The sequence below is a fragment of the Mastigoproctus giganteus genome, chromosome 1 (genome assembly GCF_048544385.1).
Source record: "Mastigoproctus giganteus isolate SK-2022 chromosome 1, ASM4854438v1, whole genome shotgun sequence".
Taxonomy (NCBI): domain Eukaryota; kingdom Metazoa; phylum Arthropoda; class Arachnida; order Uropygi; family Thelyphonidae; genus Mastigoproctus; species Mastigoproctus giganteus.
The window spans coordinates 127,583,169-127,607,313 of record NC_143575.1 but is presented as its reverse complement, the minus strand read 5'-3'; the positions used below and the strand labels follow the sequence as shown (position 1 = coordinate 127,607,313).

At 37.7% G+C, this 24,145-nt stretch overlaps 1 protein-coding gene across 8 annotated transcripts in view; it reads left to right on the top strand.

Annotated features, from left to right (window-relative positions):
• Positions 1–24,145, top strand: part of LOC150091129 (apicoplast pyruvate carrier 1-like) — a 245,677-nt gene that overhangs the window by 98,604 nt on the left and 122,928 nt on the right. For all 8 annotated transcript variants that reach the window (XM_090382146.1, XM_090382137.1, XM_090382127.1 and 5 more), the window contains 2 exons: positions 2,980–3,110; positions 11,360–11,483. In XM_090382146.1, coding sequence (XP_090238272.1) covers positions 2,980–3,110; positions 11,360–11,483 — 255 coding nt within the window. The remainder of the gene's footprint in view (positions 1–2,979; positions 3,111–11,359; positions 11,484–24,145) is intronic.

The window sequence follows — 24,145 nt, the reverse complement described above, 5'->3', positions numbered from 1 at the left end:
TAGTCACAACGATCCAGCAGGTCGAGATGCTGAGACTTTTGCAATTACTAATGACAGATTGTTCATTTACCTACAAGAATACCGGACAATCCTAATCATACAGCCAATACGCTTGACCTGTTTCTCACAAACAACCCTTCTAAGTACACGGTCAAAGTGAGAGGTCCTTTAGGCACTTCAGATCACAACTTGGTGATTGTCTCTTCTCCAATGGAACCTTTATCGCATGGCTATTCCCAACCTCGTGTTGTTTGGCATTACAAGAATGCAAAATGGGATGACCTGCGAGACTTCTTTTCTTCTTTTCCTTGGTCGGATTACTGTTTTAAAACTTCTGATGTCAACGTTTGCTCAGATCGTGTCAGTGAAATTATTCTTGCAGGAATGTAATCATTTATCCCACACTCCACTTTAAAATCTCGTTCTTTATCTAAACCTTGGTTTTCCAATAAATGTGCTAAAGCTGTTCAAGAGAAGAATGTTGCATATCATACTTGGCTTGTTTCTAATTCTTCAGTTTCATTTTCTGCCTACACCAAAGCTCGCAACAATTATAAAGCAGTTATTAATCAGTCCAAACTAGAGTTTGAACAGGCTAAGAGTAGAAAACTTGCTTCTTGCTCTAATGGTAGCCACGCATTCTGGTCTCTTGCCAAAGCCATTGGCCGCAACGTTTGCCCAGCTCTGCTCCCACCTCTGTCCAAACAAGATGGTTCTGTTGTCAATTCAGCCAAGGATAAAGCTGACCTGCTAGCATCCCATTTTCCTTCCAGCTCATGTATTAATGATCTTGGTAAAACACCTCCCACCATTTCCAAAACGCTCCATTCAATGCCTCCTGTGGTCTTCCGTCAAAAGGATATCAGAAGGATTTTGATGAATCTTGATGCTAAGAAAGCTCCAGGTCCTGATGGTATTTCTGCACTTGTTCTGAAAACCTGTGCTCCTGAACTTACTCTCATTCTTTGCCATCTTTTTTCACTTTCTCATTCCAAAGGTGTTTTTCCTTCTGCTTGGAAATTTGCTCATATCCAGCCAGTTCCTAAAAGGGTGACAAATTCCTCCCATCCAATTATCTTCCCATTGCAATTACATCTACTCTTTCTAAAGTAATGGAGAAATCAATTAACTGCCAACTCTTAAACTACCTAGAAACCTTCCGTCTGATCAACGATCGCCAGTATGGATTCCGTCAGTGTCGATCCACTGGTGATATTCTGTCTTATGTTACCCATTTATGGACTAATTCAATGGAAAGGTTCGGTGAAACACTCTTGACATCTCAAAGTCTTTTGATCGTGTATGGCATAAAGGTCTTCTAAACAAGCTTCCATCTTATTGTTTGCCAACTGTTTTTAGTAATTGGTTATCCAGTTTTCTCTCTGATCGCTCACTGAGGGTGATGGTAGATGGCTCTCTGTCTTCTAACTTCTCCACTAATGCCGGTGTCCCCCAAGGTTCAGTTCTTTCCCCCAATCTTTTCATCTGGTATATTAATGAGCTTCTTCCATTGACTGGAAATCCTATCCATAGTTTTGCCGATGATAGCACATTGCATTCCACTTTCCATTTTGACAAACCTTGTTCTGCTCAATGAGCTTCATCTTCTCGAAAATCTGCTACCAATTCCTTAAATGCCGATCTTCAGGTAATTCTCCAGTGGGGCAAAGACAATTTAGTTGATTTCAACCCTTCTAAAACTCAGTCTTGTCTTTATCTCACAAAAAGGATTCTTCTGCTCCTATGCTTATTTCTTGGCAAAAAGATATATGTCTTTTGGGGATCACCCTGACTTCTAATCTCTCTTGGCACAAGCACATTACAAATATTGCTTCCTTTGCATCTAAAAATCTTGGTTTTCTCTTTCGCTCTCGGCGTTACCTTTCTTCCAAACAGCTGCTCACTTTGTATAAATCGCAAATCCGCCCAGCCATGGAATATTGTTCTCACATCTGGGGTGGTGGTGCCCCCAAAACCTCTCTCAGGCTTCTTGATTCCATTCAGAAGAGGGCAATTAGGTTAATTAATGATTCATCTCTAACAGAGTCTCTCCACTTGCTTTCTCATAGACGTACTGTTTCTGCTGCATGCCTCTTCTATAGATACTTCCATGGGCACTGTTCTTCTGAATTGGCTTCTATAATTCCCGATCTCTCTTTCAAAACAGTCCGAACACGTGCTGCCACCAGCCAACATCGATTTACTGGCCAGCTTCAAACCCACAGAACCAACTTTTCATCTTCCTCATTTATTTATTCAACTGCCGTTTTCTGGAACAACCTTCCTTCATACGTATTTCCTGAAAATTACAATCTACAGAAGCTCAAGTCGAATGTTAACAAATTTTTTCTTTCGTCTTCTCAACCTCCAACCCAAGGATGGTACTAAGTACTGTAGGTTCTAATACCTCTTGTGTTTGGGGTTCACATAAAAAAAAAAAAAAAAAAACATTTGTACAAGTAACTTTAGATGAAGTCTAAACTGCATTTAACCTTTAAGAAAGACGTTTTTCTATATTTAATGGTTGTAGGAGACAAATCTGAGAGCATTTGTGTCCTTTATTGTTGTTTTTTATACCTTATTTTTGGCATTAATTATCATTTTGAAATTGTCCAATACAAGATAATGATCACTTCCAATCACAGATCCTCTGTATCCCTTATACCTTCAACTATATAGTCAGTTATGCTCATTCCTGTAAATGTGTGTGACTGTCTTTATGCTGAAGTGCCGTGTTCTCAATAATGTGGAAATATGTATAAAGATATGAAAATATATGTAGTTCCAGAAACCTACATGAAATTGTAAAAACTATGTAATCTCTGACAGTGATTTATTTTCATTAGTTACCAATCATCTTATATTTGTTTTTAACTTACTTTTAAAGTAAATTAAAAAATAAATATGTCTCTTTAATTGTGTTTAAATATTTATAAGAGAATTCCAATATTTTTATGTTTATACCTCTTTGATCCTCAGTGGTTTCCTCAAAGAAAAGGGTTAGTGAATGGACTTACAGTTGGGGGATTTGGTTTAGGAGCTTTTGTTTTCAATCAGGTTCAGTCAGCATTTCTCAATCCTGAAAACTTATCCCCTGATAGTACAGATGGGTGAGTAGAGAGATTTTCATATCAGTAAAAGTTAATAATTCTTTGCCTGATTTGAAAACTTTTTTGATAATTTTTAGTTTCTTGTTTGTTATTATGATTAATATTGTTAATTATAGTGCAGTTTTAATCCAATAAGTTGAAATCCACAGGACTGTAGCAGTACATATTACTAGACATTTATCTAAAAATACCCAAGTATCCAAAATTTTTCGTGTGCATGGTGTGCATCCTCTGTATGCTATTTATTTTATTTTTTTTTTCATCTAATTTAAAATAAATATTCTAATAAAATAATAAAAATACATAGAACTGTAAAGAGTAGAGAGAGTATTAACAATGAAACAGCCCTTTCTTGGTTTCAGAATTAACAAAGGTTCATTTGTTCTGTTTACTGTAATTAATGTTACATTAGTTACTCATGGACTAATGTTATTAGTGGAGTCCCTCAGGGTCCATTGTTTTTTTTCTGTATTTATAAATGATATTGATGATGGTATATCAGGCTTATTGTCCAATTTTGCGGATGATACAAAGGTTGGCAGGGTTGTTAATGACAGTACGCTACTGTAACAGGATCTAGAAAAGTTGAGCAGATGGGCTGAGAGGTGGCAAATGAAGTTTAACATTGACAAATGTAAAGTACTACATATTGGAAGCAGTAACTCCAGAGTAACATATCAACTGTGTGGTACTACACTGACAGCGGTAGAGAATGAAAAGGACCTGGTGGTAATTGTGCAGGCGGCAGATATGAAGTTTTCTGAGCAGCGCAGACAGTCTGCAAGAGTAGCTCATGGTGTCTTGTCAATGATACAGTCAGTCCTCATATAACACATGTTTACATTACACGAATTCGATCATACACGATTTATAAATAGGGGAACAATATCTTATATAACACGAACCAAATTCGCTTATGCAAGATTCGCCTTTGTGTTTACAAGAAATGGCAGTCGAATGCCGAATCCCCCCAATTGAACGCAACACGATAGGAATGAAGAGAAGATTCTGAAAATGTATTTATGTGTTTTATATCAGTGAAGGGGAAACACATTTCACCATAATAACGTAAAAACCAACACAATTCCAGCTATCGGTATAATCGCAAATGCAATTAGATCGAGTTTACTACCAGTTTATAACAGATTCCACTAGCAGAAACGCAACTGGAAATTGTTTTTATTGTTTTATGGTAGTAACCCCTAGAAATGTGCTTTAGTAAAATGTGAGGTGTTAATAGTGTATCTCTGCCTTTACGGTGTTGTTTATTCAGTTGCTACACGCACGCAGCTTTGTTTATGTGTATCAAGCGTGCCTCCTCGTTTTGTAATTGTGCTTTATTCCCTAAAAATGAGTAAAATACTTAAAAGGTGTGAAAAGAAAGCATCCTGATGGAGACACCGCAGATTCAGAGAGAAAAAAAAAAGCAATATCGATAAACAGAGGCGGACTGGGCCAAAAATTCTTACCCGGGAAAATTTATAGTGGCCTCATACTACGGTTTATGGCCAAAATCACACCAGCCTCCGGCCCACCGGGGTTTCCCCGGTAAGGCTTATGGCCAGTCCGCCACTGTTGATAGCAAAAAAATATGAAACTCTGAAATGCTTTGAGCGAAATGAAAGACCATGTGATATTGCACGTGCTACAGACCTAAATGAGGCAACGCCGAGAATTACAAAGAATGCAGAGAAAATAAAAACAACTCAAAGTGTAATTAAAATCCATTAGATTAAGACACAAAGAATTGGAAGAGATGCAACGGCTGTCAACTGTTTGGATAGAAAATCAAACAAAAAACAAGTTTGCTTACGATAGAAGCAAAAGCATTAGCAATATTTTATTGCGTAATAGTCGTAATAAAATGCATAAGTATTTTCTTACGATTATTTATTGTGTTTGGTAATGTTTTGGTTACAAATGTGTGTTCAATCTTGGGTGGTCAGCACCTAACCCTATTTTTCCCATAGGGCCTGTTGTTTATATTGCACGATTTTGCATTGCACGAGGGTTTCTAGGAACACAACTATCGTGCTATACTAGGACTGACTGTATAGAGGAATTTTTCTAGCAGGGATAAGAAGGTGATTATCCCCTTGTATAAGGCAATGGTCAGGCCACACCTTGAGTACTGTATAAAGGTCTGGGGGCCTCATTTTAAGAAGGATGTAGAGCTGTTGGAACGAGTACAGAGAAGGGCAACAAGATTAGTGAATGGAACAAAGGGTTGCTCTTACGAAGAATGGCTTAAGTTTTGAAAATTACAGTGTCTGGAGACTAGGCACCTGCGAGGTGATCTGATTGAGGTGTATAAAGCCTTGAATGGTTTGAGCATGCTCAGTGCTGATGGGATTCTTCCTCTTGCTCAGAATAATCACCTCAGAGGGCATAAATTCAAATCGAGGAAAGACGGTTGTAGGATAGATGTGTGGAAGTTTGCCTTTAGCCAGTGGGTGGTTGATTGCTGGAACAAACTTCCATCTGTCGTTGTAGAAGTTGATAGCTTAAATAGATTGAAGGCAGAACTTGAGAAACATTTGGAGCAAGTGGCACATGATGGGTGAAATAAGGGTTTTTTTTTTTTTTTTTTTTTGGCTGATGCTATATAAGCTTGCTTTCTTGCATCATGTGGCTTTGCTAATGCTAATGTCGTATGTAACAGAAGAATAAACATTAAATTCAACCCTGATAAGGTTATTTTTCACAGTTGTGTATTTTTGTTCCCATTGGAAACTTTTAACTTTAATTGTTGTTATGGAAGTTTAATAGTGCATGAGCCGAAAATCACTGCAGTATTGTGCTTTAGATAGAGATTTTTAGTTTTTTAAATTTTTAGTGAATTAATTACTTAAATTAATTCACTAGAAATGTTTGGAGCCAGCAATTTTTGGAAATCTTTCAAAATTTTTGAAGTTTCAGTGAATGAACTTACAGTTGGTGGGTTTGTTTTAGGAGGTTTTTACTCAAGCTTCCATTATAACTTTGATTAATCAGATATAACTTTGTTGTCACAGTAGCTTCAAATAAGTGTTTCTTTGAGCCACCACTACCTTTGAATAGACGTTGCAGTAGTCACCACTCCTTTCTTTGAATGTATGGAGTTGTAAGAGAGACAGAGATAAATATAAGCAGATATACAGTGATTAGACAAATTTTATATGATTTTTAGTTCAACAATTAAATTGCTGATAATATATAATATTCCATTCTAGTAGACAGTTTTGAAAGTCTGTCTGTTGGTGGAAGGAAATGGACAGAAATAGATATCCTGTATCTTGAAATTCTTACAAGGCAGAGCCTTAAAGGAATTTCATGACACAGGAAATCTAAAGTTCACCACAGGAATTGGTAATGTACTAGTTTTAATGTTACCAAAGCATGATGATGGTTTGCTCTTCTAGTTCTGAGAATGCTGCATTAAAGGGGATTTTTACTGACTTAGAGAATTTATCAGATATCAAAAATTTTGCCTTAGAGAATATATTTGAAATTAAAAATTTTGATAATTTCAGGTATGAACACTCATATGTGATATTTTTTGATTTCGGATATTTATCTGAAATCAAAAAATATCACACAGAAATCAAAGACCAACACACAACAGTGCCTTGCCTTCACTGATCCTATCAGTGAAGACAAAGCACTGTTGATATTCCTGAACATTGATTGGTGTGGCTGGGAAGGTCATATTCCTTAATAAAAATTTTATCCCTTTTCTTTTAATATGAAAATTTAAGATATAAATGCATTCATAACCCTTTGTATCTTAAAAATAGTTATGAATATGTTCAATAATATCCTGTAATGCGTTGTATGTGGATTCTTACATTTGCAGTCAGTACTTGGTCTGTCAAGGTCAGAGTTTATTTTTATCGTAAGGTTTTTGTGTATCTTCATGTATGTATTTTAATGTGTTTAAATAAACCCATCATTCTTTTGATAAGTTGGTGTCAAGTGTTTAGTTTCAGCATGACACTTGAGCATTACTAAACCTTTTCAGATTCAGAACTTATGTGCCCAAACATTATTGTCACACCAAATCTGTTAATCAGAAGAGCTCCCAAGATGCCTTTAGATTTATGTTAGTATTTAATGCAGGGACTAATGATGTTAAATGAACATGAACTGATGGTTTGTTATATAAATAAAGGACCATGTTGAAAAGATGCTGCTGGTTAGGTTAGAATGTTTGTCCACAATTCTGCCCAAGCACAATAGGAGAGACTACATAACTACATACCAAAAGCCATGTGGATTAACTTGAGAGGTCTTTGCCAGTATTATCAAGAATACTTTAAGGGTTCAGGGAAATGATATTTGAAAAAATAACACTTGCACCCATCTCAAAGTTACAGTTTGTTACTTCAAGAGCTTATATTAGCAAAATATTATCATTATCACTATTAGCCATATGGTGCAAGGAAGCCTGAGGCTTTTGCTTCACCAGACAAAAAAAAAATTCTGAGTTACCCTGAGAGAGAGAAGGAGAAGGGAATCACCAAGAAAGAGAAGAATGATGATATCCTATGTGGGCCCTCTAAGAGTAATGACATTTCAGATAAACTGGAAGCTAATGTTAGGGAAACAAACAACTTCAATGGGTGTGTGTCAAGGTAGTAAATTATACAAGAACATTTAGTCTTAACAGTGACTACAGGAATGACTGTAGTATTGCTAATAAAATTAATGAATTCAAACTCAGTCCTATTATGGTAGGTTAAAATAACTAACACTGAATATTTAGGGTTAACAGAAACACAGCGTCGCCCAGAAATAGAGGATGACGAGTTTTGCTATGGTATATATATAATGTATTTAGGAAGCACAGACAAGAATGAAGGGATGAGGGTCACACCACTTCTTATCAAAAGCACCTTGAGCATGACTAAACCTTTCAGATTCAGAAATATGAATTATGTGCCCAAAACAGAATATGTGTGTTATGAAGTAGTTGGATACAAAGATAAAATGCGGGTTGGAGTAGGCTACTAATGAGAAGATTGTAAGTGGTACAATGGGCACCACATGCAGATGTAATGACTGCAAGTAAATGTGAATGTCTTATTGTGGGTAATTTCAAGTTGTTATTGGAGCATTTTGGAAGGTAAGTTCACCATGGAGGCCAAAATTTTTAAATAAATTAGTTTATATGAAACATTTTAGCTTTTTTAGGCTTTTAGTCTTCTAGTTTTTTAGGCTTCTAGTTGTTAATTAAGTGGTAGTAATTTAAAAATCTCTTTTTGAAACAACTCGCATCTCTATTCTGCATTTAAATTTTAATATGGAAGTGATGATTATTATTCACATCAGCATGTTAGAGAAAATATTAGAGGTAAGAATATTTTTAACCTGGTCATTATTTATGAACCAGATTATATCATAGGGTTCACAGAACATAAACCATTAGCAAGTGATCATACAGTCCTTCTTTGGAAGATAAAGAGGTAGCAGAAGGAGGACACATATCAGAGGTTAATACATTAGAAGTATAGAATGTCTTTAAAATGTGAAGAATTGTAGCTCAAGGGCTTTTAATTGTTGAATTCTAACAATAATTTTTTAGAAACATCTTCAAAAAAACTCGCCTCTTTATTCTGTATATTTAAATTGAGTACATTATAGCAAAAATGGTTTGATCACCAGAGTTTATTGAAAAAGTGCACAAATCATTACCATTGACCGATGTGCAATGCTCTGAATAATTTCAGAAGATCTGTGCATTAATAAGGAAACCATTTGACAATAATTACCCAAGATTTAAAGAAAACAGTCTGTGCTTGGTTTATTCCACATTCGTTAACAGATGGTCAATGACAAGTGCGAGTTGAACACAGCAGAGAACTCCTTAAGGCCTCTGAAAGCAAACCCAACTTCCTGAATTCAGTTGTTGTGGGTGACGAGATGTGGTGTTTTCAGTACAATCCCACAATGAAGCGACGAAGTATGGAGTGGAAGTTACCAAACTCTCCTAAAGCCAAAAAAAGTTTGTTGAGAAAACAAATATCAAAACCATGCTCATCACTTTCTATGACAGCAAGGGAATTGTGCATAAAGAGTGCAACTAAATAAATGGCCAGTGTGTTACTGCTGCCTACTACCTGGAATTTGTTAAACATTTGTTGCAAAGAATCCTTATGTGTGGCCTCAGTATGGAGAAGATGGCTGTTGGTTCCTCTAGCACAACACACCAAGCCACAAGGCTCTCACTATTTAGGAGTTTCTGGCTAGCAAAAATGTCTGCGTACTGTTGCACTCACAGTATTCACCAGACTTAGTCCTGTGTGATTTCTTTTTGTCCTTGAAGCTCAAGGCACTACTGAAAAGCTGTTATTTTGTTGAAGTTGACACCATTCAAACAGCTGTGACAAGAACATTGAATAGTATACCAATCTTGGCCTTCCACCAGTTATTCCAGTAACTTTGTGATAGTTGCATGCAGTGTGTGGACTTGGGAGGAAGTTACTTTGAATAAACTAAGGTTAGTTAACTCATTCATGGATCATTATGTTTTTCTAGCATCAATCTTGTTTTCCAATTGCCACATTCTGTGTATATATGGGTGGGGGTCCTTGCTCTTTGAGTGTTCATTATTTGAGTCCCTGCAGTTACAAGGGGGACTCAGATAATGATCACTTATTAGCACTTATAACTCCTTGGTCTTTATAAAAAAAAAAAAAAAAAAAAAAACCCTTATATTCTGATAATGTTCATGCCTTTGAAGAATTCATTGGTAATCGGGGGTATAAACTGAAATAAAAAATCTTGCGAAGGATGCAGGATTCCACGAAGTTGATGAAAATATCAGAGAATTGCTTGAGTCACATGCAGTGCCATTAACAAATGATGATCTGGCAGAGTTAGACCAATTGACTGTTAAAGGAGAGAGAACTGATAGGGATGATGTATGAAACAAGTCGTCAAAAAAAAAAAAAAAAAAAATTCAGATTATGAGAGGATGTTTTTGAAAAGTTGATGAAGCGCTTGAGTATTTTTGCAGCAATAACAGTCTCTACGATCGTGCTGCCATAGTTGAAGTGAAAATTATCCCAAAAACAAAACATTTGTTTGAACACGATTCATTACGAAAGTATAATGAAATACTATTATGAAACTCTAGGGAATTTTGTAATAGTATTTCACCCCTTCCCAGTAATGCTGCCTCTCTGTCCTCTTCCACTTAATACAGCATCCAGCTGTATTCAGATATTTTTAGGTAAGGTACCTAAACATTGTTAAAAAATATTATGTACTTTATAAACTTTTTTCCTTTATTTTTAGTATGTTAAAATCCCACTTAGACCGCATTTTCATTATATATTTTGTATAGAATTTTGATCCCCCACTTTAAGTAGTCTTTCGGTCCTGGTTATTCTCAGATAACTAGGACCCCCACATATATATGTATATTCAGTATAAAAAGTGGCCTTGAAAGGCACTGATATGCCTGGGATACCACCAATGTCCAAGTTATCTTCTGCCAATTTAGACATTTAGCAGTTGATGTTTTTCTTCTAACATTTCTCTTGCCATATGTAAAAGAATCAATACTGTTAAATTATTTATTAATTATAAAATATACAGGGTACTGAAATTTAAAGGTAGCCAGGTTTATCTCATTTATTTTTAGGTTTTAGGAAATTCTCATCTAGACCTTTGGTGTCATATTTGTATTGAAATTTTTAAATTTAATTAAATCAAACTTTTGATTTGCAGTTTATTTGCCTAAACCAGCTACTTTTTTCATTGGAAGGAAAGTTGTCACCCTAATCATTTGAAATCAAAACTGTTACAATGAATGAAAAAAACTTATTTTATTTGCAAAAGAAGCAAAAACTGTTATGTCCTTATAATATTCGCTGTTTTTTTTTTTTTTTTTTAATAAATAAAGCCATTTTACAAGTGCCTCAATGATTTTAAGCTAAATTAATAACAGGAAGCAACTTTCCCAAAGAAATTGATTACCAAAAGTTAAAATGGAAGAAATCAGTCAAAATGGTAATACTTAATCCACTTTTAACATCAAATTCAGAAATATTATCATGAATATGACAAAAATGGTCAAACCACAAATCTAAAAATAATCTTATACCTGGGCTTGGTGTGTCTTTAAATTGCAATCCTGAAAAGCAATATTATTTTAAGTGATTCATTATAAAAGAGAAGACTATTCTTAATAGACACTCTTTTTATAGCTTACTCAATGCATTTTGTGGATTCATTTAAATATGATTATTTTTACATTGTCCCAGATATTTTAAGGAAGCTGAAATATTGGATAATGTACCAACAATATTCCTGTTGCTGGGTGGAGTTTATGCTGCTATTGAACTGATTGGAATTTGTCTTCTTTTTTCTCCTGAAATAGTATCTGAGGTTTGTAATAATAAATTCATTTACATGTATAGAAAATTGAAACTGGTACTGTTCCTTATTGTCCTTTTTATTCATCTTTTTATTGAAAAATCATGAAACAGTGCTATGCAGGGCTGAAACAAGGGTAATCATAGAAAAAAAAAAAAAAAGAGTTTATTATTTTTACATATTTCACAAGCTAAAGTTCTTTACATGAAAGTGATTGGGAAAATGATGATAATAACTCAAAAAAGTACTAAAAATAATTTTAAAATGTAATAAAAAGAAGAATGGTGCATAGATGATGTCATTTCCCTTTTCTTAGGCACATTAGCATATATGCATAAAGTGGTTATTGTCTTTACTATGTCTGTTTGTCCCTATCCCACATGTAATTAACTCAACTCCTAGCAGATGGTTTTTATGAAATTTTATATTTGGATCTTTTAGAATGACTTATCAAGCCACCCCTTGTTTCTTTAAAATCAGATTGATATAAATCCAGCAGTTATTTCTTTTTTTTCTGTCTATATACATATATATCTATCTATATACTGTATATTGTAACCAAAGACTGGATATTGTTTTGCTGTGCACTAATTGGAGGAATGAATGGGCAATATTGCAGATATACACAAACTTGGTTCATGCATAACAGTTGATTTTTCTTTATTTATTTTATTATTATTATTTTTTTATAAATCATGAATTCCTGTGCTTTTTGGACAATATGCACTTTTTCCTTCGAATGTTGCTTAAAATTCCCTTGTATGTTAAGGTCTGAATGTATACCAAGTACATGTAGTGAATTTTTTTTTTTTTTTTTTTTTTTTAACATCAGACTTAGCCTTCACTGTGTTTATAGTAATGTCAGGAGTGTTGTCACTAAAATTAGTGAATTCAAACCCCTGATTATGACAACCAATGCTGACATAATAGGGCTAACAGAAATATGGGATGATGGGATGATATTATATACAATGAATTTAGGAAAGGTAGGGAAGATAGAAGGGGTGATGGGGTCATGTTTCTTGTCAGCCTACAAAGTACTATGATGACTGTTACTTTTTACAGATACAATGCAAAGAGTAAAAAGGGGCATTGAGTATACCATCTGCTATTAGACCAGTCCCAGATGGAGATAACCTGCCAATTCCATGCCCTCCACTTATATTGGAAAATGTTGTAGCAGAGAAAAGAACTGAAGGTGAAACTGAAGTCTATATGCTTGGAAACATTGAGTCCAGCCCTCAGCCTTTTCCACAGCACCAACTCGATGATCTGGTACGAGATTTAAATTTGCCAAAGGAATCTGCAGAAAGCCTTGGTTCTACACTTAAGTCAAAAAAATCTTCTAGCATATGGGATGTTTTTCTCATATTATAGACATAGAGAACGAGAACTAGTCTCCTACTTTTCTGAGGATGATTCTCTGTTTTTATGCAGTAATATAAATGATGTTTTGAACTATTTAGAAATTAGTTACAGTCCTAAACAGTGTAGCCTTTATTAACTCGTTAAAGAGGGGTCTCTGAGATGTCTTACTTCAGGGAAATAAATATGGGTCACTCTTGTGCATTTGAAAGAAATATGAGAACTTGAAGAAGTTGTTGACAAATATTAAGTACGAAGAACGTGATTGATTGATTGGTTGGTTGGTCTGTGCTGACTTTAAAGTGGTAGGCATGTTACTTGGACACAATCTGGCTACACAAAAATGCCTTGCTTTTTGTGGGAGTGGAACAGTTGGGCAAAGAATAAGCACTGGGATGGCCAACATCTGGCCAAAGAGGGACAGTTTTTTGTTTTTATCAGAGAACAGTTTATAAACCACTGGTAGTCCTCAAAACTGTCCTCCTTCCACCCTTGCATATCAGAATGGGTTTGATGAAACAGGGAAAACTTTACATCAAGCAAGTCTTTGCTTCAACTACTTTTATACTAAATTCCCATTGACCACCCAAGAGAAGCTAAAAACAAGGTATTTTTGTTGGCGCTTCAAATTTGAAAAGTGAAGATGGACTCAGGTTTTGAAGGAATTATGAATAAAAGTAAAACAGGAATGGATTAGTTTCAGGTTTATTGTTTAGAATTTCCTAGGAAACAACAGGGATACAGATTGCAAGAATATAGTTATAATTATGATGGCAAACTTCAAAAGCTGGAGTGCAACATGAGTGCCAAGGTACATTTTTACACTCGCATATCAACTATTTAGCTTTAGCATTAGTAGTGGCATATAATGCAAGAAAGCAAGCTTATACAGCATCAGCCAAAAAAAAAAAAAAAAAAAAGAACAACACTTCCTATTCATTTGTTCCAAAACTTTGTTGAGATCTACCTTGAATTTATTTAGCTATTAACTTCCACAACAGCAGATGGAACTTTGTTCCAGCAATCAATCACTCGCTGGCTAAAGGCAGATTTCCGCACATCTCTTCTGCAACTGTCTTTCTTCAATTTTAATTTATGCTCACTTATAGTAATCTGAGCAAGTAGAAGAGTTCCATCAGCATTGAGCTTGCTCAAACCATTCAAAGCCTTATACACCTCAATCAGATCACCTCGCAAGTGCCTAGTCTCCAGGTGCTGCACTTTGCAGAACCTAAGTCTTTCTTGGTAAGAGCACCAATCTTGTTCCAGCAACTCTACATCCTTCCTAAAAGGCCTCCAGACCTGTATGCAGTGCTCAAGGTGTGGCCTGACCATTGCCTTATACAAATGAATAATCACCTCCTTAACCCTGCTAGAAAAGCTCTTGTATATCATTGACAAGACTCCATGAGCTGTTCTAGCAGCCTGTCAACACTGCTCAGAGCACTTCATATATGCTGTAACAATTACTCCCAGGTCTTTTTCATTCTCCACTACCCTGAGTACACTACCACATGGTTAATACATTACTCTGGGGTTACTGCTACTCATATAACATTTGTCAATGTTAAACTTCAATTGCCACTTCTCAACCCATCTGCCCAACTTTTCCAGATCCTGTTTCAGCAGCAGCTGTTTGTTTGTTTGTTTGTTATTTGGTTTTTAGGAGCATTAGCAACTAAGGCCATATTGCTCCGGGATATGCGGTGGTTATTCCCTGAATGACCTTTCCGCATCCTCCGTATTTGGTGGTGACGGGCTCGAACCCCGGTCTAATCAAGAAGCGTGTGTTACGCACTGCTGCTCCTTCCCACCTGGCTACGGAGGCGCCCATTCAGCAGCAGCAGCAGCAGCATTGCCATCATTACTGTCATTAACAACCCTGCCAATATCTGCAAATTTGGACATTAAGCCTGTTATACCTTCATCAATGATAAATATAATAACCCAACATTGAACCCTGGAGGACATCACTAATAACATTAGTCTATGAATGGCAGTGTCCATTGATTACCACTCTGTCTTCTCACACTCAAAAATCCTTTTATCCATAGCAGCAACTTTCCCTCAATGCCATACTGCTCCAATTTGTACAGCAACCTTTTATGTGCAAACAGTATCAAAAGCTTTCCTGAAATCCAAGTATATGATATCAAAAATTTTTTTGCATCCAGTTCCTTTGTGACCACATCATAATATCCAATAAAATTGGTTAGACAAGACTTCTCCAGCAAACCCATGCTGTGTCTGAAGTATTACTGCAGTCTTATCTAGATGATTCTGCAATGCTTCTTTAACCAGTGACTCCGTTATTTCCCCTGGAACAGAAGTTAAACTAACAGGTCTGTAATTACTCGTGTCACCCTTTGATCCTCCTTTGTGAATTTGAGATACATTTGCACTTCTCCAGACCATGGGAACCTCCTCTGAATCCAAGGGTGCTCTCATAATTATGGCTAAGCGTTTGCTTGCTTACTTCCTTTGCTGCCTCCCCTAATGTAACTAGATAGATCCCATTCACCCCTGATGCCTTTCTTATGTTTAACTTCAGCAATTTCTCCTCCACTTTGCTCTTGGTTATTATAAATTCATTTAGCACACTATTATAGTTTGATAAACATTTAACCTCCACTTCTCTATAGAATTCCTTGTGTGTGAATGTATATGCAAAATACTCATTTAGTTTTGTCATCTACCTGCACAGGATCATCAACAGTCAAACCATTGATATCAAATGGACCAATCTGATTCATCCCTTTCCTTCTAGGGTTTACATAAGTAAAGAAGTTTTCTTACTGTTTTTTCTTTGAATCCTTTGTCAAAGATTTCTCATAATTTACCTTCGTCTGCCTAACCTCCTTTGTGACTTGATTACCGACTAGCTTATATCTAACATAAGCTTTTGTGTCACTTGATAATTTATAGGCATCCCATGAATTTTTCTCCTCTGCCACGAGTCTCATTAGTTCATCTGACATCCATTTAGGCCTAAACCTTGAATAGTATTTCTTAGTTGGTATGAAAAGCATAGTAGCTTCCAAGGTTAATTCCTTGAATGCTTCCCATTTAGAATTTGCTGTTGGTCAGATGGTCCCACTGTATAGAATTTAAAAACTGTCTGAGACCATCAGTCACCTTTACGAAAGCAAAAGCAAACACTCTTCCGAAATAATGATAACATTTAAATCCAGTAAAATATCTTTAATTATAAATACTTTGTAGCTTTCGAGACAATCATGTCTCTTTTTCAACAGAATTTGAACTTAATGGATACAGTTATGCGTGCAGTGAGGCGTGTGAAGGCACATTATTCAATCATTAAACTGCCATTCATTGTTGCTGCAGGGACATGCACAGTTCTTCTCCAGCATTTGTTGAGGTATAAAACGGTTAGCTCCAAGATTGGGTGCAGTCTCATGCCTTTGCTGTGGTTCATGGCTCTCGAATTGCTCAATATATTGAGTGACTCTCTAACCATAGGCGGTGGCCGAAGTGCCTGGCGTGGTCTATTATTTCATAGTCTCACTTGGGATTGAGGTCGTGGTGGGTAGCCCAGAAGTGCTCTACGATTACGGACTGGTCGGTCTCAGCAAGGCAGATTGCTCTGTCGTGTTCCGCAAGGCGGTCTTGAAGACATCTCGAAGTCTCTCCTACATAGCAGCTGTCACAGTCTCTACAGGTTATGCGGTATATTACACTGCTGCGTAAGAGAGGGGTGACAGGGGTCTTTACACTGGAGACTAGAGAATGTAGGCTTCTACCAGGAAACTGTACGCATTTTATGTGGTATTCCCTGAGGATTTTTGAGATCCGGCCTGACACGCCTGGATAGTAGGGAACGTAGGCTGTAGGTATATTGTCCGAAAATCCATAACCCAGGCGTTCCTCTCAGACTCATAGTGTCCTGCTGCAATGCACCTACGTATGAACTGGCCAAGTATAGTGCACGTCTCCTCTCACCTTTGTAGGAAATACCACACACACCATCAATAACAGCTGCGAATTTATTCGCCTTATTAAAGACTTCTCAATTCCTGACAACGCTGTTATGGCATCATTTGATGTAGTGTTGCTATTTACATCAATCCCTGTCCAGCAGGCCGTACACTGCACCAAGAGGCTCCTTGAGAATGACTTAAACCTTCCAAACAGAACATCACTGTCTACTGACGACATCTGTACCGCCCTCAACCTGTGCTTGTCAACCAGCATCTTCACTTTCGAGGATTCCATATACCAAGTACATGGCACTGCTATGGACGGCCCTGTTAGTGCCATAGTAGCCAACATCGCCATGGAAGAATTAGAAGAAGTTTTGTGTTGTTTGTTTTTTGGTTTTTAGGAGCATTAGCAACTAAGGCCATATTGCTCCAGGATATGCGGTGGTCATTCCCTGACCTTTCAGCATCCTCTGTATTTGGTAGTGACGGGCTCGAACCCCGGTCTAATCAAGAAGCGTGTGCTACGCACTGCTGCTCCTTCCCACCTGGCTACGGAGGTGCCTAGAAGAACAGATATTCCTGAACCCACCTGTACCTATTACAACATGGTGCAGATATGTTGATGACATCTTCACCATCATCCCATGTGGCACTGAAACAACATTACTAGAATATCTCAGTTCCCTGTCTGGGTTCATCCAGTTCACTCTAGAGTTAGAGGTTAACGGATCACTCCCGTTCCTGGATGTCCTAGCAAAACGTGTGGGCCCACACCTGGAAACCTCAGTATACCGTAAGGCTATGTGGTGTGGGCAATTCACAAACTACAGATCCGGCCATGCCCCCAGTCATCTCAACAGCACTGCCTGCACTCTATTCTCCAGAGCTTGGAGCCATTCCAGCACAGATGCAGCTAGGCGCAGTGAGATTTCTCATGTGAGGACAGACTTAATTACCCAACACATGTACTAGACAAGTGCCTATTGCAAGCACAAGAGCTCACAGTCCACCTGAGACCACCAACCCAGGACAATATATGTACAGCCTACGTTCCCTACTATCCAGGTGTGTCAGGCTGGATCTCAAAAATCCTCAGGGAATACCACATAAAATGGCTACAGTTTCCTGGTAGAAGCCTACGTTCTCTAGTCTTCAGTGTAAAGACCGCTGTCACCCCTCTCTTACGCAGCAGCGTAATATACTGCATAACCTGTGGACTGTGACAGCTGCTATGTAGGAGAGACTTCGAGATGTCTTCAAGACCGCCTTGCGGAACACGACAGAGCAATCCTCCTTGCTGAGCCCGACCAGTCCATAATTGCAGAGCACTTCTGGCCTACCCACCACGACCTCAATCCCAAGTGAGACTATGAAATAATAGACCACTCCAGGCACTTCCGCCACCGCCTATGGTTAGAGAGTCACTCAATATATTGAGCAATTCGAGTGCCATGAACCGCTGCAAAGGCATGAGACTGCACCCCATCTTGGAGAAAACCATTTTATATCTCGACAAATGCTGGAGAAGAACTGCACATGTCCCTGCAGCAACAATGAAAGGCAGTTTAATGATTGAATAACATGCCTTCACACGCCTCACTGCACGCATAACTGTATCCATAAGTTCAAATTCTGTTGAAAAAGAGACACGATTGTTTCAAACGCTACAAAGTATTTATAATTAAAGATATTTTACTGGATTTAAACGTTATCATTATATGGATCCCAGTACAACAGGCCCATTTGTACTTAAAAACCCTTCCCTTTACCCCTGATAGTAGTTACATCTTTAAGTAAATCCCACATCAGTACACTATGATCATGCCACCCAGTGGTTCTTTTATCTTCTGATCCTTAATGCTTGAATAGTCACTGCTTATAATCAAATCAAGAGTATTACTCCCTCTGGTTGCCTATCAAATATGCTGCTGCTGTAGAAAACAGTCATCCAGTAAATCCACAAAAGTCTTGCTGTTGTGGGAATGACCAGCCTACCAGTTTCAGTCAATATCTCTAAAGTTAAAATCCCCTCTTATAAGACATTCTCGTTTGCTGATAATCCAGATAATCTAAGAAGTCTTAGTGTAGAACAGGGTGAGAGTTTTCACCAGGATGTTAAAGATGTGGAGATGTGGTACTACGGGAGGTGGAATGTCAGTATAATGGCTGACTGGATGCTGAAGAGTTATTGTAAAGTTGAAGGATCTGCTTTAACCAGTGAAAATTTTATCCATCATAGGTCAGTTTCTAAAATGAGAGTTGAGTGTTTAGTGGACTTTTTACCACACTATCTTTTTTTAATGGTGTTTGTAACATGAATTTAAATATGAAAGTCTGGTAAAAGTAACATTTTATTATAATTGAAGTGCACAAATTCTGCATTTATTATAATTGAAGTGTGCAAATTCTGCAAAAATTATTAAAAATTTGTGAAAAATCAAATTTTCTTTCATGATTTTTGAAGAAATCTGATGCAATCGAAACAAATGGATGTCATTTTTGATGTCAGCATTAAAAATTATTCAGAAATTCTCTTTTCCAAGAAAGCATCAGTGAATTTTTTTTCAAAGTATAGAATAGTCTAATTTTACAGAAATCTCAAGTCTGTCATTTTATTGGATTGGTTAGAGGCAATCTGACTTACAGGGTGCACTATTGATTAGTAGAGTGCACTACTTTTACTACATAATACAGATTATATGATTAGCATAGCTTTTAAGAAATGGAACTTAACCAGACATTTGAGAGGTATGTGAAATTTCTTAAATGCTATGAATCACATAATTCGTTACATTCTCAGGAATTTAAGCTACACTAAAATTCTATTATATTATATAATACAATGAAAGGACAGAATTCGTGGGATACCTGGTTCCTGGGCAATGCGATGCTGTCACTCCCTCTTGCTAGTGGACGAACCCATGTTTGGCAGGTATATAGGTTCACTGCATTCATGTAGATGGTAATTCGATGTCAGTATAGATAAACATCGTGAGTTAACCAATTTTGAAAGAGGGGTGATAGTGGGTGCCCGACGCATGAATCACTCTATAGAGGAGGTGGTACAGAAATTGCACTATCCCTGTTCGACAATATCAAGAGTGTATCGGGGAATACACCATTTCTGGAATAACATCTCATCATGTACAGTGTTGTGGGCGGAGAAAGCTGGTGGATGAACGTGGCCATCGACATCTGTCTCACATTATTTCAGCCAACTGGAGAGCAACAGTGACACAAATCACTGCCAACTTCAATGAGGGAGGAGCCAGAAATGTCTTCACCAAGACCATCAGGCGATCATTAGCCGCAATAGGCTATGGAAGCTGCCGACCCACTAGAGTCCCATTGGTAACACCACAGCACAGGATTCTATGTCTCAACTGAGTGAAAGAACATCGGCACTGGACCTTGGATGATTGGAGACAGGTCTCCTGGTCCAATGCATCCCATTTCCAGTTATTTTTAGTGAAACAGCACAAAGCTATGCACCCGTCATGTCAACAAGGAACTGTTCAGGCAGGTGGACAGTCGGTAATAGTCTGGGGCGTATTCAACTGGGACACATTTGGACCTCTGATACATTTAGATGCATCTCTGAATGGTCCAGGTAAAGTGTCCATCCTTGCAGACCATCTGCATCCCTTCATGGTCATTGAATACCCACAGGGGAATGAACTCTTCCAGCAGGACAATGCACCTCCGCACATAGCTGTGGGCTAGAACATGGTTCGAAGAGCATTCTGCACATTTTACCACTGTGGAATGACCTCCCCCATTTACCGGACATGAATCCTGTGGAGCATCTTTGGGATGCTGTGGAAAGATCCATTCGAGCTTTGGATCCTCCACCCAGGAATATGACGGAATTATGGACAGTGGTGCAGCAAGCATAGATGGAAATACCTGTAGAATGCTTACGTGAACCAGTGGATTCAATGCCTCACCATGACTGCCCTTATTCAGGCAAAAGGTGGGTCCACCCATTTCTAGATAGTTATTCCATGATTTCTGTCCACTCAGTGTACAGTATATAGACATATCCTTGATAGTTTGCAGATGATGCAAAGGTTGACAGAGTGGTTCATGACAGTAATCAAAGTATGCTACTGCAATAAGATTTAGAAATATTTGACAGATTGGCTGAGAAATGGCAATTAAGGTATAACATTGACAAATGCCAGATACACCATTATCGTGCATTTGTCTGGGTAGCAGTAATCCCAGGTTAACGTACGAACAGTGTCTTACTATACTCAGGCTAGTGGAAAACTAAAAAGACCTGGGATAATTGTGCAGTCAGATTTGAAATTCTTTGAATACTGCAGATAAGCTGCTATGAGAGTGCATGGGTTTTTGCCAATGATATACATGATATAAAGGAAGTGATTTTCCCATTATATAAGGCAGTGGCCAAATCATGAGTACTGCATACAGTTCTGGAGACTTATTCAGGAAGGACGAAGGGCTGTTGGAATGGATGCAGAGAAGGGCAGTAAGATTGGTGAGGGGGAACAAATGGGTGGTCGTACTAAGAAAGACTTCAGTTCTGGACCCACTAGATGATCTCATTAAGGTATTTAAGGCATTGAATGAATTTAGCAACAGTGCTGATAAGATTCTTCTTGCTCCGATTATGCATATGTGGAGGCATACATTCAAATCGTGGAAGGATGGTTGCAGAATAGTTATGTTGAAGTTTCTGTCAGCTGTTGGGTGGTTGATTGTTGGAACAAATTTCTATATGTTGTGGAAGTGAATAAATTCAAGGAAGAATTAGACAAACTATTGGAGGGTATGGACAGGACAGGACAGGTGATGTGGGAAGTTTTTTTAGTCCTTTTTTTTTTTGCATGTAAAATATAAGCTTGCTTTCTTGCATCAGTTGCTACTACTAATACAGTCAAGAATTCCTGGCCTACCTGAATAACACTGCTCAATAAAAAATAGAACATGATTTTCTGTTATCAGATTGCAAGTTTCAATCTGCATCTACATGTTTCATTGCTGTGTGCACTTTAAGTACATTTATTTTATAATTATTTCTGAACATGATAAATGTCAGACTTGAAACGTCCTCATAAATGTGCTTCTGAAACATTCGAAATGATGCATCAGGTTTATAAAGAGAATTCTCAGTCTTGTATATGTTGGAATACCTTTAAATTCTTGTAAGCCTCAAAAAATTGAAACAGACAGACATGTTAGGGTTAAATTTGAAAGTGCCTGCAATTCTGTCTAGACATGATAGGAGATAGTATATGATGAGAACCTTGTCAATCAGTTTGCCCATGGAGAGATCATGCAAGGCTCAGAGTTAGAATTTTTCTCAGCATAGTCTGTGCTTGAATGCTTCTTCAGGAGAGACTGCTTCTGCAGGGATGGAATACAATTAAATAGAAAGAATGCAAGAATATTTGCTGATGCTATCAAGGCAGTGTTAGGTGGGTCAGAAAATTGCTAGCTTGGGGGGATTCCCAGACTAATAGATTAGCAGTAACCACAGGCATCGGTGAAAGTAATTCTTGCAGTGCTTCTATTGGAATGACCGGCAGCCTGAAAAGTAAGGAGCTCGAGATTTCAAGGACTGCTGGGAGTCATCATGACACACGTAAATACATGGGCGGTGTTAGGGTTACTAAGAATAAGAACAGGTGCACATATATTTGTATGGGAGCATAGTAAATAAATTTAATATGCTGATCAAGACTCCAAATGCAGACATTGTTGAGATATCAGAAATGTGGTATCACTCAGATATAAGGGATGCAGATTTTGAAAAGGAGGAGCAAAATATGTACAGAAAGGACAGACAAATAGCAGGAGTGGGCGTTATGCTCTTAGTTAAGAAGCATTAAATCTAAAGTAGTGCATCCAGTTGAGGTGGATGGCCAGTGCAGTGTTGAGTTAGTTTGGTGTGACATAATCACTGGAAAAGCAAAAATGACAGTAGGAGTGTGTTATAGGCCTAATGATTGATTGGGTACAACGAAAAACTGTACAGATAAATAGAGTGCCAGTAAATCAGAATGACTTACAATGGGGGATTTTAACTTCTCAGATATTGACTGCAACTTGTGGGTTGGTCACACACAGACTAGCAAGATTTTGGAGATTAATTGGATGACTGCTTTTTGCAGTAGCAAGTTAGAGAGGCAACAAGAGAGAGTAATAATCTTAATCTGGTTATCAGCAGTGATAATTCAGGTATTAAGAATCTGCAGATAAAAGAACCACTAGGTTCTTTTATCTGGTATAAGGAATAACTTTAACAGATATAAGGACTGCACAACTGGAATTTGGGGAGTACAGCGTCTACAGAAAGGATAGACAGGATAGGAAGGGAGGAGGGGTTATGCTATTAGTTAAGAAACATATAAAATCCAAGGAAGTGAAGCCAGTCGACATCGCTGGACAGTGCAGTGTCGAGTCAGTTTGGTGTGACATAAGCATTGGGAGATCAAAATTGAGAGTAGGAGTGTGTTATAGGCCTAATGACTCTGATGAGTATAATAAGAAACTACAGAGAAATAGAGGGCCAGTAAATCAGAGCGTCTTATAATGGGAGATTTTAATTTCCCAGATATTGACTGGAATTTGTGGGTTAGCATTAGCATTAGTAGAGGCATATGATGCAAGAAAGCAAGCTTATGCAGCATCAGCCAAAAAAAAAAAAAAAAAAAAAAAAAACCCCTTCCACTTCACCCCTCCGTTCTTTCGAAATACCTGTCCAGCTGAGCCTTAAATTTATTTAGGCTCTCAACTTCCACAACAAGGGATGGAAAAAGGCAAATTTCCGCACATCTATTCTACATCTGTCTTTCCTCAATTTGAATTTATGCCCTCTCAGGTGATTTTTCTCAGCAAGAGGAAGAATCTCAACAACATTGAGCATGCTCAAGCCATTCAAGACTTTATACACCTCTATCAGATCACCTCGCCGGTGCTTAGTCTCCAGACACTATAATTTCCAAATCTTAAGCCTTTCTTCTTAAGAGCAACCCTTTGTTCCATTCACTAATCTTGTTGCCCTTCTCTGTACTCGATCCAGCAGCTCTACATCCTTCCTGAAATGAGGCCTCCACACCTGTATACAGTACTCAAGGTGTTGGCCTGACCATTGCCTTATACAAGGGAATAATCACCTCCTTATCCCTGCTAGAAAAATTCATGTATATCATTGACACGACACCATGAGCTACTCTTGCAGCCTGTCTGCACTGCTCAGAAAACTTCATATCGGCCTGCACAATTACCCCCAGGTCCTTTTCATTCTATACCACTGTCAGTGTAGTACCACAGAGTTGATACGTTGCTCTGGGGTTGCTGTTTCCCATATGTAGTACTTTACATTTGTCAATGTTAAAC